This window comes from Spermophilus citellus (assembly GCF_964194105.1).
Source record: "Spermophilus citellus genome assembly, chromosome: 16".
Lineage (NCBI taxonomy): Eukaryota > Metazoa > Chordata > Mammalia > Rodentia > Sciuridae > Spermophilus > Spermophilus citellus.
In genome coordinates this window covers 3,140,245-3,157,877 of record NC_138196.1, presented here as the reverse complement: position 1 = coordinate 3,157,877, position 17,633 = coordinate 3,140,245, and the positions used below count along the sequence as shown (strand labels likewise).

The 17,633-nt window shown below is 35.8% G+C and overlaps 1 protein-coding gene across 1 annotated transcript in view; it reads left to right on the top strand.

Moving 5' to 3' along the window:
- Positions 1-2,137: 2,137 nt before the first annotated feature.
- Positions 2,138-17,633, top strand: part of LOC308635053 (membrane-associated guanylate kinase, WW and PDZ domain-containing protein 3-like) — a gene marked incomplete at both ends in the record, with an annotated part of 39,211 nt that continues 23,715 nt past the window's right edge. Inside the window, 2 exons of the mRNA XM_081269317.1 lie at positions 2,138-2,162; positions 2,696-2,812. Coding sequence (XP_081125443.1) covers positions 2,138-2,162; positions 2,696-2,812 — 142 coding nt within the window. The remainder of the gene's footprint in view (positions 2,163-2,695; positions 2,813-17,633) is intronic.

The following is a 17,633-nucleotide window of genomic DNA, read 5'->3' as shown; positions in this document are numbered from 1 at the left end:
TCCTTGATGCACTTTGAGTTGAGTTTTGTGCATGGTGAGAGATGGGGACTTAATTTCATTTTGCTGCATGTGGATTTCCAGTTTTCCCAGCACCATTTGTTGAAGAGGCTGTCCTTTCTCCAATATATGTTTTTGGTGCTTTCATCTAGTATGAGATAACTATTTATGTGGGTTTGTCTCTGTGTCCTATATTCTGTAGCATTGGTCTACAAGTCTATTTTGGTGCCAATACCATGTTATTTTTGTTACTATTGCTCTATAGTATAGTGTAAAGTCTAGTATAGAGATGCCACCTGCTTCACTCTTGCTAAGGATTGCTTTGGCTACTCTGGGCCTCTTATTTTTCCAAATAAATTTCATGATTGCTTTTTCGAGTTCTGTGAAGAATGACATTGTGATTTTAATAGGAATTACATTAAATCTGTATATTGCTTTTGGTAGTATGGTCATTTTGACAATATTAGTTCTTCCTATCTAAGAACAAGGGAGATATTTCCATCTTCTAAGGTCTTCTTTAATTTCTTTCTTTAGCATTCTGTAGTTTTCATTGTAGAGGTCTTTCACCTCTTTTGTTAAATTGATTCCCAAGGATTTTTTTTTTTTTGAGGCTATTGTAAATGGGGTAGTTTTCCTAATTTCTCTTTTAGAGGATTTGTCACTAATGTACAGAAATGCCTTAGATTTATGGGTGTTGATTTTATATCCTACTGCTTTGCTGAATTCATTTATTAGTTCTAGAAGTTTTCTGGTGGAATTATTTGGATCCTATAGGTATAGAATAATTTTGTTGGCAAGTAGTGATAGTTTGAGTTTTTCTTTTTCTATCCGTATCCCTTTAATTTCTTTCATCTGTCTAATTGCTCTGGCTAGAGTTTCAAGAACTATGTTAAATAGAAGTGGTGAAAGAGGGCATCCATGTCTTGTTCCAGTTTTTAGAGGGAATGCTTTTAATTTTCTCCATTTAGAATGATGTTGGCCATGGGCTTAGCATAAATAGCTTTTACAATGTTGAGATATGTTCCTTTCAGGGTCTGGGTTAAAAAATCTGCAGAGATCCTAATTGTTTTCCCCCTATATGTAATCTGATTCATTTCTCTTGTGGCTTTTAAAATTCTATCTTTAGTCTGTATACTAGACATTTTCATTATAATGTACCTTGGTGTAGATCTGTTGGAATTTTTGCACATTTATTGTCCTGTAAGCCTCTTATATTTGGTTTTCTAATTCATCCTTCATGTTTGGGAAATATATTTCATTGAAGAGATTGTGCATTCCTTTGGTTTGAATCTCTTTTCCTTCCTGTATCCCAATAACTCTTAGATTTGGTCTTTCGATGTTATCTCATAATTCTCAGTTCATAGTTTCTTACCATCTTCACTGTGTGGTCAACTTTATTTTCAAGATTATGTATTTTGTCTTCATTATCTGACATTCTGTCTTCCAAGTGATCTAGTCTGTTGGTGATGCTTTCTGTTGAGTTTTTTATGTTGTTTATTGTTTCCTTCATTTCAAGGATTTCTGATTTTTTTCAGAATCTCTTTCTTTCTTGAAGTAGTCTTTTGCTGCCAGTAGTGGCTCCCTTATCTCTTTGTTGGTGTGATCAGTGGTTGCCTGTATTTGCTGTCAACTCTTCATTGGAGTGATCAATTTTTCCCTGTATTTGCTCACTTAGGTCATTCTTTAATTCGTAGATCAGTTTATTTATGTACATTCTGAACTCCTTCTCTGACATTTCATCAACTGCACTGTCCATGGACTCTATTATTGTAGTATCTTGGTTTGTTTGGGACACTTTCCTCCCTTGTTTTTTCATGTTGTCTTCCTTTCTTGCATATCTGAGGTATTACAGTTTCTACACTATCTTACAGTGTCCATGCAGATTACCTGTATCTCACCTTGGTGTTGGGCTTCCAAACTCCTGCCAGTGTCTCACGATAAATGCTACTGCAACTAAACCAAGGGTGGTGGTGGCAATAGCAGAGATAACTCAAGATAGCAGTGAGGGTGTCCCAAGATGGATGCAACCACTTTCAGAGATGGGGCTGAAAGGGTGGGATTCTTGTTCAGAGATGCAGCTGCCTCCAGACCCTATCTGTTGTCCCAAGGTAGAGGCTACTACATGGGGAAGGCTATGGCTATGGCTGAAGTGTTCCAAGATGGAGGTGGGGTAGGCCTGGGTTCCTGCGTGGGTCTGCTGATTGGTGGGGGTGGTCCTGGGCTGGGGCCTGGCCTTGGCTGGGGGTGGGGGGGTATTGGCAGGGCGGTCCTGAGCCAGGGCCTGGGCCTTGGCTCTTGCGAGGATCGGTGGGGAGGTCCTTGGTATTACTTCTTTATAGTAAAATATTCTGATTTCTTTTTCTTGTTTATTTATTTATTTATTTATTTATTTTAAAGAGAGAATGAGAGAGGAGAGAGAGAGAGAGAGAGAGAGAGAGAGAGAGAGAGAGAGAGAATTTTTAATATTTATTTTTTTAGTTCTCGGCGGACACAACATCTTTGTTGGTATGTGGTGCTGAGGATCGAACCCGGGCCGCATGCATGCCAGGCGAGCGCGCTACTGCTTGAGCCACATCCCCAGCCCTCTTTTTCTTGTTTATTATTAAATAGTTTAAAGGTATTAAGTCCTTAGCTTCCATATTTAAGTGGACATCTAACAGTTGTAATGTTTTGTTTTCTCTTTCTTTTTTTCTTGTAGGGAAAGTGATTAATAAAGATTTGCGACATTACCTGAGTCTTCAGTTTCAGAAAGGATCAATTGACCACAAACTGCAGCAAGTGATCAGAGATAATCTCTACTTGAGAACCATTCCATGTAAGTATGTAATGGAACAAAAGAAACAAGGCAGAAATATCCTTGCTTAACTAATTAGACATTTAGAAATATTTCAGAATCCAGTGTCTCATATAAATTGATGAAGACCAAGTTGGGGACAAGAATGAAACACAAATAAGGAGAAAAACTTTCAGAGAACTTCAGAGGTTTGCTTTTTTAAAAGTAGAAAAATTGGAAGAATATATTGTGGCTTTTCAAAAAGTGATAACTAGACTATACTTACATGTTGTTAACTATATTTTATTTCTATACATCAATTTTTAAAGCCTATGTGAGAATTTTTAGCTCTTAATATGTTGTACTCCGAAGTATTTTATTAGAGCATAACTAGATTTAAAATCTATACCTTCCCCAATGAGGACAAAGGAAAAAAGGAAGATGCACATGTTACCTTCTTTGTGGTTCTCCATTCTGAACTGTCATTTAGTTGTTGATCTAATGGTTTTCAGGTGGACCTGAATATTTTACTCGTGTGTTGTTTGTTTATAAACATATAACAAGAAAGCACATATGCTTGAATTTTAGATTTATTTAGTGCAGGTCAAGGGAAAGGATAAAAAGTAAAAAGCTATAAACTTTAGAAGGCACATAGGGCATTCTTCATTTTCCTTTTCAATATATATAGAACTCCTTATAATACCTTTCATAATGCTTCTGGAACTCTGCTTCTTCTTCTTTTTTTTTTCCTTGTTGTTTAGTTTTATACAATGTCCAGTGTGTCACCAAAGTTTCTAATTATGATCTTTAGCAAAAGAATATTACTTTGCCAGACAAAATACTTCTTCATCCAGAAACATTTCTTTTACCTTTGAATTTTCTGTACTACAATATATTTCCATACTTATAACTTTCTTTTACCTTTTCTACTTTTGGACCATTTCTTAAATTCATATTCTAAAACAGACCTTATGAATGTTTTCTGTGCATTTAATTTACACAACAAATTTCATCCCAAGAGAGGATTAGACAATCCAGCATATACAGAAAAACTGTACCGTAATCTTTTCCTCCTAGGTTACATTCAGGGGATTGGAGCACAGGATATTTTTGAGCCTGACCTGTCTCCATTACCATTATCTTAATGCCATCAATGTAACAAGTGAGTTCCTCATTGTCAGCTGTACCCAGAGGCTCCTTTGGGGCCTTTTTCTTATACTAGGCATATTGATACGCAATGGAGGAGGCCCATTTCATCCTTTTCTTTAGTTTTCCTTGAGACCCCCTTGTGGATGCTGTCTACAAAACACAGGTTGGCCTTAGTTTCTGTATTTTTCTTTTCTGGATGCAGTTATGTGTTCTTCCAGTCTCCCTGGGCATTTAGTTTGATGGGCTACTAATATACCAAGAATTGCTTTGCCCCAGTGATGAATTTCCCCTGTCCAGTTGGTTCTCCTGTCAGGTCTTAAAAAGGGAGATTATTCCAATCCCCTGGTCATAAACTGACAGTGCTGGAACCTACTGCCACATCCTTTGTGGCCAGCAGTCTCTATCCATAGAGGCCAGGTTTTCTTTGGCCATGTCCTACAGCCCAGCAGCTTTTCTGTATCCCCCTGCCCTGTCCCCCAGTTTAGGGGTAGTGTCCTTGACCATAGTGAGATGAGATGCAGCTGCAGGCTGAGCAACAGTGCTGGGAGCCAGTACTGGGTTAAAAGATTTAAATCTTTTTAACCCTTTCTTCTGGTGTCCTGCTATCCTTCACACCAGAGGCAGTGCCTTTTTGCACCTTCATCTTGGTTCCTGATGGTTCAGACCCCTTAGCATGCAACTCCATAAATGTCTGTGCATACAGAATCTCTTTCATATACTTCACCCCTGACAGACCAACTTCAACATCAAGATTGTATAATAATCCAGAAAAAAACATTTAAAGGCCAGATTGTATTACAGTAAATCCTTGTTCTCTTAGACAAGCTTTTACCCATAGGTGACCCATGCAGCTAAGATCTCTCTTCTCAAGATACTACTGGTAAGATCAATGCAGCATGGCCCATGTCTTAAAGGGACAGTAACAGACCCCCCCACACACAAAAAAAGAAAAAGAGAGAGAGAGAGAGAGAGAGAGAGAGAGAGAGGATCACCAAAACTAGGGCTGACAGACAAGAACCTTTAAAACAGACAGACCTGCACATACAAATTTCTTCCACTTATTTTACCTTTGACAGACCAACTCCAAATGCAAGATTATATAATAATCTAGAAATCTATTTAAAAGCCAGATCATTACAGTCAAACATTATGGTAGACAGACTTATAGGTGGTAGTTTGTTCAACTCACTTTACCTCTGACAGGCCAACTCCAATTGCAAGATTGTACAAAAAAGAAATACAGAGAGAGACAACCTGAGAGGAGCCCCCAAACCATGGCCAACAGAACCTTTAAATTGACCAGCCCAATCTTTCCCAACACTACCCATAGAATCAGTGCAGTACTGGTCATGTCTTAAAAGAGGCAATAGCAGATAAACACAAAACAGGCAACCAGAGGAAATTCCCAAACCATGGTCAACAGAGGGGAACCTTTGAAACAGACCAGATAGGGGGAAATCCTAAGTTCCCAACTCCTGCTTAACTGTCACTTCTACACCAGCAGTGCCACAGATATCCCCACGAAGAGGGACCAAACATTCCTACAAAGGGGAACCAGATGTGTAGAAGCAAGGGTCTCAGTGTGCACACTGGAGGAGCTTTACTGAATGGTCAAAGTTGTCATGACTTTCCTGAGTTCAGTTTCCTTTTTTCAAAGTAAAGCATTTGTTGGAACAACATGTGCAGTTCAGGGAGAGAAGGTGGAAGTCCCCTGAAGCAAAAAGAGCAACGGCAGCTGCTGGAAGCAGTCCTCTCTTTACTCATAGAAATAGCTCCTCTGGTTCAGTCCAAGGCAAACTCACACCATCTCCCAATTTCTCCAGCAGTCGGCCCTCAATAGACTCACCAGCTCCCCTGTATCCTCAGCTTTGAAGCGGGGTTGCTTGGAATGGCAGGCCTGTCCAGGAAAGTGGGAGTGTGGGAGGCTCTCAAGTCCCTTCGTGGTCTCCAAATTTGTTGCTGAAAGCTCAGTCCTTATTCCCGATGCCAATCCAATAATGAGGACATGGTTTGAGAAAAAGGAAAAAGAAGGTTTTATTGCTTTCTTAGCAAAGGAGAAACATGGGGACTCCTCTCCCAAAGCCTGTGATTCTCTCCATATGACGTTTCTAAAGTCAGCTGATAGAAAAAATAGAAATGACACATGAAATATCATCACCAGACCAGGAATTTTACAGTTATAAATATGCTGAAGGATTTAAAGCACAATATGAAAACAATGAAGTGAAAATTAAATATAAAAAATGGAATAAATGCACTTAAAATTTCACTGGAGGGGTTTAACAGCAGATTAGAAATTGCAGGGAGGAAAAAAAAATCAGTGAATGTGAACACATAGCAGTATAAATGAATCCAACTGAAACCCAGGAAAGAGATCAAAAAAGTGAACTTATTTTTTAAGCAACCAAACAACAAGAGAACAAGTAAGAGAGATTTCTATTTCTGCCTCCAAGGACAGACTGCCAGTGGATTTACCCTCACCATAAACAACACTTGAACAAGATATGAGTAGCATCTGTTTTCAGATAGTGAAATATAGCCACAGCAGGACTATGATCTGTTCATATTGACCTATGGCACAATATTAAGCCAAAGTGGGGGAAGCAGAAAAAACACTTGAAGAAATAGTGGCTGAAATTTTTCCAAAGTTTATGAAAACTATAAATATGCAGATCTAAGAAGCTCAACAGACTGCAAGCAGAAGGAAAAAAAGCAAACCACACCAAGGCACATCATAATCTAATTGCTAAAAAACAATGATCAAAAGAGAATGTAAATGGCTGATGGAGAAAAGAGAAGATATATTACTAGCAAGAGAGCAAAGGACTACGTTAGGCCTACCAAATAAAACAGTGCAAGCCAGAATCCATCAGCCACCAGGGGACATTTTTAATATGCTAAAAGGGGAAAAATAGCCAACATATATTTCTATGTACAATAAAAATATCCTTCAAAAGTAAAAGAGAAATGAAGAATTTTTCAGAAAAACAAAGTTGAGAGGGAGCTGGGACTGATTCTTTGCTAAAATACTTTCCTAGCATATGTGAGGTTCTGGATTCCATCACCAGTGTTTCCTTCCTCCTCCCCGTTGCACACACACATACCAAATAAAAGAAAATTTTCAGCAGCAGAAATATTAGTATAAGAAATATTAAAAGACATTCTTCAAATAGCAGAGAAATAAAACTGAAAGGAAGATGGGTAACTTTATAATCATCCTTGAATATTTCAATATTCTCTCTTAGCAGTTAATTTAAAAATTACACAAAAAGTCAGAAAGACTAACAGAGCAGTACTTTCTTTCATTTTTAAGGGAAGCAGGGGTTACTGGAGATTGAAACAAGGGACCCTCTACCACTGAGCTACCTCCCTTTTTACTTTGAGACAGGATCTTACTTAAATTGCCCAAGCTAACCTAGAACTTATAACTTTCTTCCTCAACCTCCCAAGTAGCTAGAATTACAGGTGTACACCACCACACCTCATTATGAACAGTACTTTCCACCAACAGCACCTAATTGCTATGTATTTTAATGTTACCCAGCAACAGGAAAACACACATTCCTTTTTAGTACAAATGAAGCACTTTCAAATATTTTTTGAAATATTTCTGGGTCACAAAAAAAGACTCAGTAAATACAAGATGATTTAAATTATACAAAATATGCTATCTGGCTAGATAGAATTTAATTAGTAATCATTAACATAATGATAATTGAAAAATCCCCAAATATTTAGAAATTAAATAGAACACTTCTAAATAACCTGTGCACCAAAAAAAAAGAACAAAAAAGTTACCAGGGAATTTACAAAATAATATTGTATCAATATATTAAAATGTATCAAATATATCAATTTTTAGACTATAGCTAGAACAGTTCTTAGAGGGAAACTTAGATTTAATAATGATATTAGAAAATAATAAAGCTCTCAAATCAGTGATATAATTTTCTACCTTAAGTATCTAAAATAAGAAGAGGAAAGTAAATAAAGAAAAATTAAGCAGAAAGAAAATTTGTAGTGAATAGTAGAAATTGATGAAATATAGAGTAAGTCAATGAAATCCAAAACTGATTCTTTGAGATCAATAAAACTGATAAATTTCTAGCTGACTGCTCAGGAAAAAGAGAAAATAGAAATCAACAATATCAGGAATGAGAGAGGTGGCATTGCTAAAAATCCTAGTATTAAGTGGGTAATAAAGAGTATTCTGAATAAGTTTATACTAATAAACTCAACAACTTAGATGAAATACACAAATTCCTTGGAAGATAAAACCTACTGATGCTCACTCAAGAAGAAATAGATGACCCAAACAACTCTTTATTCAAAAAGAAATTGAATTTGTAGTTTGTACTTTCCCATAAATAAAACTTATTAACCTTGTGCAAATAAGTACTAATAAATTGTTCTAGACATTTGAGAAAGAGAGAATATCTATTTTACACAAACCCTTCTAAGAAATAGATTAGGGAATATTTCCCAAAACTTTTTTTTTTCATCTGAGTATTATTCTAGTTCAAAACCCAGACCAAAGAAAAAAAATTAAAATGATATTAGATCAAAAATTTTTATGAACATAGACTAAAAAATGTTTAATAATATTTCAACAAATCAATATGTAACACTGTATAAAGGGATAACATTTTTTGACCAAGCAGGGTTTGTCCCAGGAATGTAAGGTTGGTGTATCATTTGAAAATTAATACTATGACAAACTGTAGAAGAAGAGCCATATGATCTTCTCAATAGATGCAGAAAAATCATATGACAAAATTCAACTTCCATTCATGATAGAATTTTTCAGAAAACTAATACACCATTTGTTACTTATTGTTTCTTGGCTTCAAATCTGTTCTTTTTTCCCTGCTTTGGAGAACTGCAACATTTCTCTACTGTCCTCTGGCACAATGCTAAGCTTTGTCAGTAGAGGGCGCAGGAAGGATATTGGATAAAGAGGATTGTGTTCCTAGTCCAGCCTCTCTTTGCTCCTGCTCTGCAAGAAGATATTCAGCAAGTTAGAGCAGACTGCTTCCCAGTGGTAGATTCAATGCATACTTGCTGAAGGTGGGAGTCCTCTCAGGAGGGAGGTCAGCAATACTTTTGTGTGTGGCTTCCTGAGTTCTACCAGCTCACCTGCTGATTCCTTAGCAGTCTTCTGGTGGATTCTGTGGATCCCAGCTGTCTCCTCAGATTTCAGAAATAGCTCTTGCAAATAGCTTTCCAGTGGGTTTCTGGCAAGTCCAGCCAGTATTCCATCTGGTTTTCTGTTAAGTTCAAAACATTCTTTTAGGGCTGAGGATGTGGCTTAGCGGTAGAGTGCTTGTCTGGCATGCAGGAGGGCCTGGGTTCACTCCACAGCACCACAACCAAACCAAACCAAACCAAATCAAACCAAACCAAACACTTCTTTACCTACCACAGCCACAAGCAGCTTGTTGGTGAATTGCATTGGGTTAGTTAGTTCCCTGCCTGCCAGTCTTGATCCATCAACTGTAAACCAGCCCCATACCCAGGCAACCCAGCAAGATTCATCATCATTCATGGGTGTTGCCATACCCTCATCAATGATGACTAACTCCCAGACTTTGGAAGGGTCCCTCACTTCCAAGTTTGTTCCTTATTTGGATATTTTCCCTCAGCTCTGGGGTGGAGTTCTTGGGAGTCCTCTTTTATTCATAGTTAATTTCCTGTAAATAGTTAATAATTCTTTAAATCAAACTGCCCTTGTTCAGATCACCATGTGATTTCTCTCTCCAATTGAGATCCTGACCTACACAGATTTGGTACCAAGAGTGGTCACAGGAGTCACTTCAAAAAGGGGCTGAGATTAGTTTTGGTTATTCTTGGGCTTAAGCCCACTGCCAGGTTCCTTCCAATAAGTAGTATGTTACGCTGTAGCACACAATTTAATAAGAGTGTTACCTGTGGTTGATTATAAAGAAGTGCCAAATGAACCCACTACCCTGAGAGCCCAAAAGACTGCTGCACTTGGCTGTTAGGGCATTGATGATGGCTGCAAACACTGGTGTGGAATAAATGTCTTGATTATACCAAGTGCTTACAGAGAGTATTTGATAAGATTAAATCAGATAGTTTATTGTTGTTATGAACTAGTAAGATTTTAATAACATCTAAAATTATCTCTACATGTGCATGCATTTGGTATAGAAGGACCTTAAAAAAGGGAAATTAACTCAATAATTACCAAGTTAAAATCATTTAAAATTTTGAAAGATAATGACACATATAAATTTGATTCTTTTCCCTTCTAAAGCCTACAAAGCATCAGTTGCATTATCTGATGGTCTTGATCTTTGGTAGCAAATATTCCATACATAGAAAAAATTTCTTTCATTTTGCAATGACATCAAATTGTTAAAGCTGTGTCCAAAAGTATCTTCATGTTGGACACGTTGTACTGCGTAATCTTGTTTTATTTTTAATGATGAAAACATTTGTTCTGCTTCTTCTGATTTTGACTTGAAATCTGTATTGCTTTCACTTCAAATTTTGGATCAGTTTCTGATTTAATGTTGTAGTGTATAACATTTACTTCTTCTCTGAATTTTTTAAATAGTATTTACAGAGGGCTGGGGTTGTAGCTCAGTAGTGGAAAGCTTGCCTTGCACAAGTGAAGCCCTGGGTTCAATCCTCAGCACCACATTAAATAAATAAAGATATTGTGTCCAACTACAACTAAAAAATATTATTTAAAAAAGTATTTACAGAGCACCAAAGTGCATAGCAAGTACTCAAACATGGAAAATGCTAGAGGATATTATTGAATAGTACTCAAATAACCTAACGTTCAAATCTCCCAGCAAGGTTAATAGCATTACAGAGTCATGTGTTGAAACTGCCAATTTAAGTGCTTATTTAGCTTCCAAAACCTGTTATTTCTTGAAATACCACTCACAGGATTTATATAAAGTATAGTACACATGTAATCTTACTAATGTTGTTTTTGTAAGAAAAACCCATATTATCGGATAGGACCATGCACACAAAGTAATAACATGGAAACAGCTGCTAATAAGACTGACTGAGTAGATTGTGACTGTTACTCTCCCCTGTGCTTCTGTCCTGGTGCCTGGAAATGTCAGCATAACAGCTGATTCTACTTTTCAATGTTGCTCTTGCTTTCAATTGATGTCAGTTGATTTCTTTTAAAGCAATAATATTTCTATGCCAATTATTAAGATTTAATTCTCACAAGGTAAGTATAATACTGTTTTCTCATTTTTCCCCCACAATTGGTTTTTCTTAGATTTAGAAAAGTAAGTTTCCATGGAAAACTCCAGAAGGGAATTCTTATGTGGAAACACTAATGTAAATCAACTGCAGCTCTTATGTATTATTGGGGGGTGAGGGAGAATGAAAAGTGGTACATCTGCTTTGGAAAATATTTTGGCATTTTCATATAAAATTGATACACATTTATCATATGATCCAGCAATTCCATTCCTAGGTATTAACCCAACATAAATTTAAAGATATGTCTAAAATATGACATAAGCTCATAGAAGCTTTATTTATAATAGCCAAAATTTGGAAATAGCCCAAATACTCATCAATAATGAATGGTATGTCCATATAATGTATTATCATTCACTAATAAAAGTAAATTTAATTGTACAAGACAAATTATCAGTGAGGAAACAGAGGACTTGAATGACAGTATAGAGCACAAGGGCCTAACAGACATAAATAGGACATTCTGTCTAAGAACAGCAAGCAGAATATACATTCTTACCAAGCATATGTAGAACATTCTCCAAGAAAGAGCACATGTTAGGCCACACACAAAAAGGTCAAGTATCTTTTTAGACCTAATGGAATGAAACTAAATAACAGAAAGAAATCAGGAAAATCTGTAAATTTGGAAATTAGTGTACTCTTAAATATGTGGTGAGGCAAAAGGGAAACCCTGGGAATTTAAAAAATACCTTTAGACAAATAAAAATGAACACACAACATACCAAAACTTATGGGATATAGTGAATACTGTAATAAGAGGGAATTTTATAACAGGAAACATTTACATTAAAAAGGAAAAATCTTGCTGGACACAATGGCACTTACTTATAATTCCAGAAGCTCAGGAGGCTGAGGCAGGATGATCACGAGTTTAAATTCAGCCTCAGCAAAAGTAAGGCGCTAAACAACTCAGTGAAACTCTAATACAAACAAGGGCTGGGGATGTGGCCTCAGTGGTTGAGTGCCCCTAAGTTCAATCCCCAGTACTCACCCGCCCCCCCAAGGAAGGAAGGAAGGAAGGGAGGGAGGGAGGAAGGAAGGGAGGGAGGGAGGGAGGGAGGGAGATCTTACATCTATAACCTAACCTTACACCTTGAAGAACTAGGAAAAGAATAAGCTAGATAAAGTCAGCAGAAGGAAGTAAATAACAAAGACTAAGCAGAGATAACTAGAGAATAGAAAAAAAAAATCAATAAAACCAAGAGTTGGTTTTTTGAAAAGATCAGCAAAATTTACAAACCTTTACCTAGAATAAGATAAACAGAGAAAACAGAAATATCTAAAATTAGAAGTAAAAGAAGAAACTTTATAGATGTCACAAAAATAAGAAAAGGTATGACAACACTATGAACAATTATATACTAACATATTGGGTAAACTAGAGAACTAAATTCCTATAAACATAAACACACCCAGAATAATCTCTTTTCACAAGTGATGTGATCTCAAATATAAAAAGAAATTGAACAACATGGGTGACTCTCAGAAGCATCATGCTATACAGAAAGAACTACTAGAATCAAATTAATATACTATTTCCTTTATATATGATTTAATTAAAGGCAAAAGTATAGTGAAAGTAGGTATTGACTGCTATGAAAGACAGGACTGCAGAGGGACCTAAGGAAACTTCTGGGGGTGATGGTTTCCAAAACTCATAGAATTGTACTATGTGCATTTCTTGCAAATCAAAACTACTCTAAGATTTCATTTCACGCCAGTCAGAATGAAAGGTATTAAGAATATAGACAATAATAAGTGTTGATGAGGATGTGGGGGAAAAGGCACACTCATACATTGGTGGTTGGACTGCAAATTGATGCAACTAATATGGAAAGCAATATGGAGATTCCTTAGAAAACTTGGAATGGAACTACCATTTGACCCAGCTATCCCACTTTTCGGTCTATACCTAAAGGACTTAAAATCAGCATACTACAGTAACACAGCCACATCAATGTTTTATAGCAGTTCAACTCACAATAGCTAAACTGTGGAACCAACCTAGTACCCTTCAATGGATGAATGGATAAAGAAACCATGGTATATATACACAATGGGATATTACTTAGCATTGAAAGAGAATAAAATTATGGCATTTTCAGGTAAATGGGTGGAGCTGGAGAATAAACATGCTAAACCATTACCCTACGTACATGTGTGACTGCATATATGGTGTGACACTACATCGTGTACAACCATAGAAATGTAAAGTTGTGCTGCAGTTGTGTACAATGAATCAAAATGCATTCTGCTGACACACATACCTAATTAAAATTTATTAATAAAAAAATTAGTGAATTTCTTTGTAGGTAAATTATGCCCCAATAAGAGTGAACAGATCTTCCTAATTATTTTATACAATCAACAATGAGAAAATGAACATTTATCAAAAGAGAACATTTATAATAGCAGGTAAATAACTAGAAATTAACCTTTAAATAAGTATAACACGTCTGCAGGGTAAATTAAGGCATACTAAAGATGTAGATATACTGACAGATTTCTTATTTATGGATTAAAGACTCAATATGGTGAAAGTATCAGTTCTCAAATTGATAGATTCAATCTTATTCCATAAAAATTCCAGCCTTTTATTTATTTGATTGTAGAATTTATAGGGAAAGGCTATGAATAGTGGGAAAAAAACTAAGGTAAAGTTGGTATACTCTATCTCAAGATTCATCATGATACAGAATAATTATGACAATATGATAATGTAATATAATGTAGCAAGCCTAATAACATATGCCCACTGTTAGAGATATTTCTGTGGCAGAAGTGCTATGACTGATTAGAAGGGGGAAAACTGACTTTTCAGTAAATCTTGTTGAGTAGTCATTTGGAAAAAAGGAAAGTGAGACAGCTACTTCCCTTCAGTCTCTACCCCACCCTCCAAATCTATTTTAGTTAATTAAAATTCTAGAGGTGAAAGGCAAAGCTGTAATTCTTTTTTACAAGAATGTAGAATGTCTCCATGGAAAGGATTTCACATTTTAACATGTGAAATGAAAACCACCAGCTATAAGGGAAAGGGTTGATATATTTGACTATATTAAAATTAAGAACTTCTGTTATCAAAAGATTGTTTTTAAAAGGTGAAAAGAAAAGCTTTGCTATAACATTTATTCTCTAATGGAAATTCATATATGATTGGTAAATGGGAGAATGATGTCACTTTTACTGAGGTTGAATTAGTTCTTGTGCCATTTCCCTTAGACTATAGTTTTGTATCATCAAGTAGCAGTAAGTAAACATAGACTAAATGAACACAACAGAATGTGGTAACTGAGGAAGACTATACTAGTATCTGTGATGCCATTCCCCTCAGTGTGACTCTTTTCTGTTTGACCTTGTGCTCTGTCTAAAATTGTAGATTGTACAATATTCATTTGTCAGTAGTTTCAATCCTTTTACCCCTTTCTATGTAGCTATCTTTTTTTTCTCATTTTTTAACGACAAATATTTTTGCTCTACAATTTTTTATTGTGAATTTAACATGTCTTTTAAACTGTATTTATATTTTTAGTTAGGATTATATTTTATTTTGTTAGTGTTCTGTTTACAAAGTTGTTTTGAAAATTAAACCCTGACCCATTTTCTCTGTAATTTCTGTTGTTTTGGGTGTATGATTGTGCAATAAGCACTGTTTCAAGAAATCACATTTCACAGGAATGTTCCATATGCAATATACTTATCTGCCAGCAGACCACAATACTCAATACTAAAACAATTATTTCACATTTTAACATCTCTTCAGTTGGAAAACATCTTACAATAAATGTACTCTTTCAGTCATAATTGGCAAGCTTTTTTTCTCTCTTAGAGATAAAATAATACTGCATTTCAGAAACTGCTGGTTAGATTTGACAGTGCATTATAGTATGTACAGTATAAAGAAATATAAATCAATTTTTAAAAGACGACACAATAGAGCAGAAAAGATTTGAATATTCACTTCCTAACAGGAAATTTATGTTCCTAGTATCTTAGTCCATTTTCTGTTGCCATAATAGAATATCCAAGACTGGATAATTTATAAAGAAAATAGGTTTATTTTTATTCATGGATCTGGAAGTCTTTAAGCATGGCACTAGTATCTGCTTGGCTTCTTCTGATAATGGCCTCATGGCAAAGGGGCAAAGTGGGCACATGCACAAGAGATGCACATGTGCCAAAAAAGTAAATGGAAGAATTAGGCTCATTTTTTTTAACAACTCTCTCTTGAAAACTAACCCACTCTTTAGGAACTACATTAAACTCTTCATGAGAATGGAGCCCCATGAACTAATTATCTCTTAAGGAATTTACCACTTCTCAACATCATAAGTTTGGGACCAGCCTTCAACATGAGTTGAGGTGGGGACAAATCATTTTCAAATCATGGCAGCCAGTAAATATATAAAAGAGAATGTTTAATCTCATAATGCACTTGCACATTAAGTACACCACGAGGTGCCTTTACACACTCAACACTGAAAAATTTTTAAAACCTAGTAACAAGTATCCTGTGTGGACATGGGAGGAATGTTATTGTATAATTCCACTCACATGAAATTATAAACCTAATATATGTTGCTTAGAAACACATTCCTTAGTCAGTGCAGCCATGGGAAAGGAAATCATCCCAGATGTCAAGATGGTGGCTCCTTTGGGGGATGGAAATTTAAAGGTTTAAAATCAGATGTGCAGGCCTTAGGGTTTTGTCAGTGTCCTATTTCTTCATATGGGTGAAATTACTTTTAGTTTTTCAACTTTAAAATTCATATGCTTTTCTGTGTAATTCAGTACTTTAAAAAGGAGAATGATCAGTTATAGCACTTGTTCATAGGGCAGGTAATATGATGACTGAAATCAACCATGGAGTTCAGCCAAGTGAAGACTGTGGTTGAACAGAGCACCCGTGTCACTGAATGGCTGGGACAATGAGCTGATTGGAATGCACTCAGGAAAGAATGAGAGGGAGGGATTGGAGACACGAGTGAACATTTTAGACATGAATAAAATATCAGTGTAAAAAGGAGAACTGTGGTAGTAAGTGAAGGAGGGGATGTGAAAAGCTTTGCAATATATAAGTATCAGGAGAATATAAAGGTAAATTTTCTGTAATGTGGAAAGTAGAAGGATGGGGGATTGAAGAGAACTTTTTATATGTATGGGCTTTTGTGAAGAAAGTTAAATTTTACAATATTGTAAAGAGAATTAACATCAAAGCTACTACGTTTTTAGAAATATACATATGTTGTAATCCTATATATCATTCATACCTATAAAAGGAAAGAACCATGAATCATTTTGTTTAATACCACTTTGCAGAAAGAGAATGAATTCTAGAGAGGTTAAAGTCTTACTCCAAATTGTGCCATTTTTAATTACCTCAGACTAAAACAGTTCCTCCTGGCCCTTGGGTCAGTGCTCTTTTTGCAGTATTATCCATAACCTGGTTTGCTGTTAAATTGGATTTTATATAGTCATTATATCTAATAGTAGAATTTATTTGGATAATATCTCAATTAGTCTTTGCTGCATAACAGCCCCACAGTGGCTTAAAATACTGTCATGTGTTACTTCTTGTGATTCCGTGAGTTGGCTGGGACCACTCACGCAGCTTCAGTCTTTGGCAGCTCAACTGTGGATAGAGGGGCTAATAAGATGGCTCACTCATGTCTGAGGCCTTGGTGCTGTTTGTCAGCTGGGACTCTGTAATTATTCAGTGGTCTAGCCTGAACTTCCTTGCATGGTGTCAAGAACATTCCAAAAGGGTGGAGGTGGAAGTCTAGACTCCTAAATTTGCTTAACATCATGCTCTCCATTAAATTAATCAAAGCTAGTCATGAATCCAGGTGAGTCTCAAGGGATGAAGCAACAGGCCCCACCTCTTAATGGGAAGGAGGTGCTATGCTTGTTCCATCTATTACAGATCATTATAAATAATAATTTTAACCCACTGAATTTACTTCTTAAAGTTAATTTTTATTTAATATGAAGCTAGAAGTTACTGACATAGGGAATCTAATAATATAGTTTGGCTCATATGAGAAACACAAAATACTTAAATGAAAAATTATATTATGCTAAAAAATGTTTTCCAGTGCTTGTATCCTCTTTTATATAAAACAGAAATATTTATTTTTAGAAAAAGTTGGGTTAAAAAATGAGAACGGGAATTCAATATAGTCTTTGTTGCATGGAATGTTGGCTTAAGCATTATTTTCTCAAGTCATTACAATTAATGTATTATTATCTTTATGTATTTTTTTCATGTTACATAATATAATCAAATGTAATGCAACTAAAATATGAGAGCAATTAAGTTTCCCATTAATTAATCTATAACAATAATAGCATATTGCTAGGCATTACATTATTTGTTTAGAATTTTCACTTAATTTGACAATTATGTACATTGAACACTTCAAGATCTTTGCACTGTGTCAAGACTTGGGGTATTGCG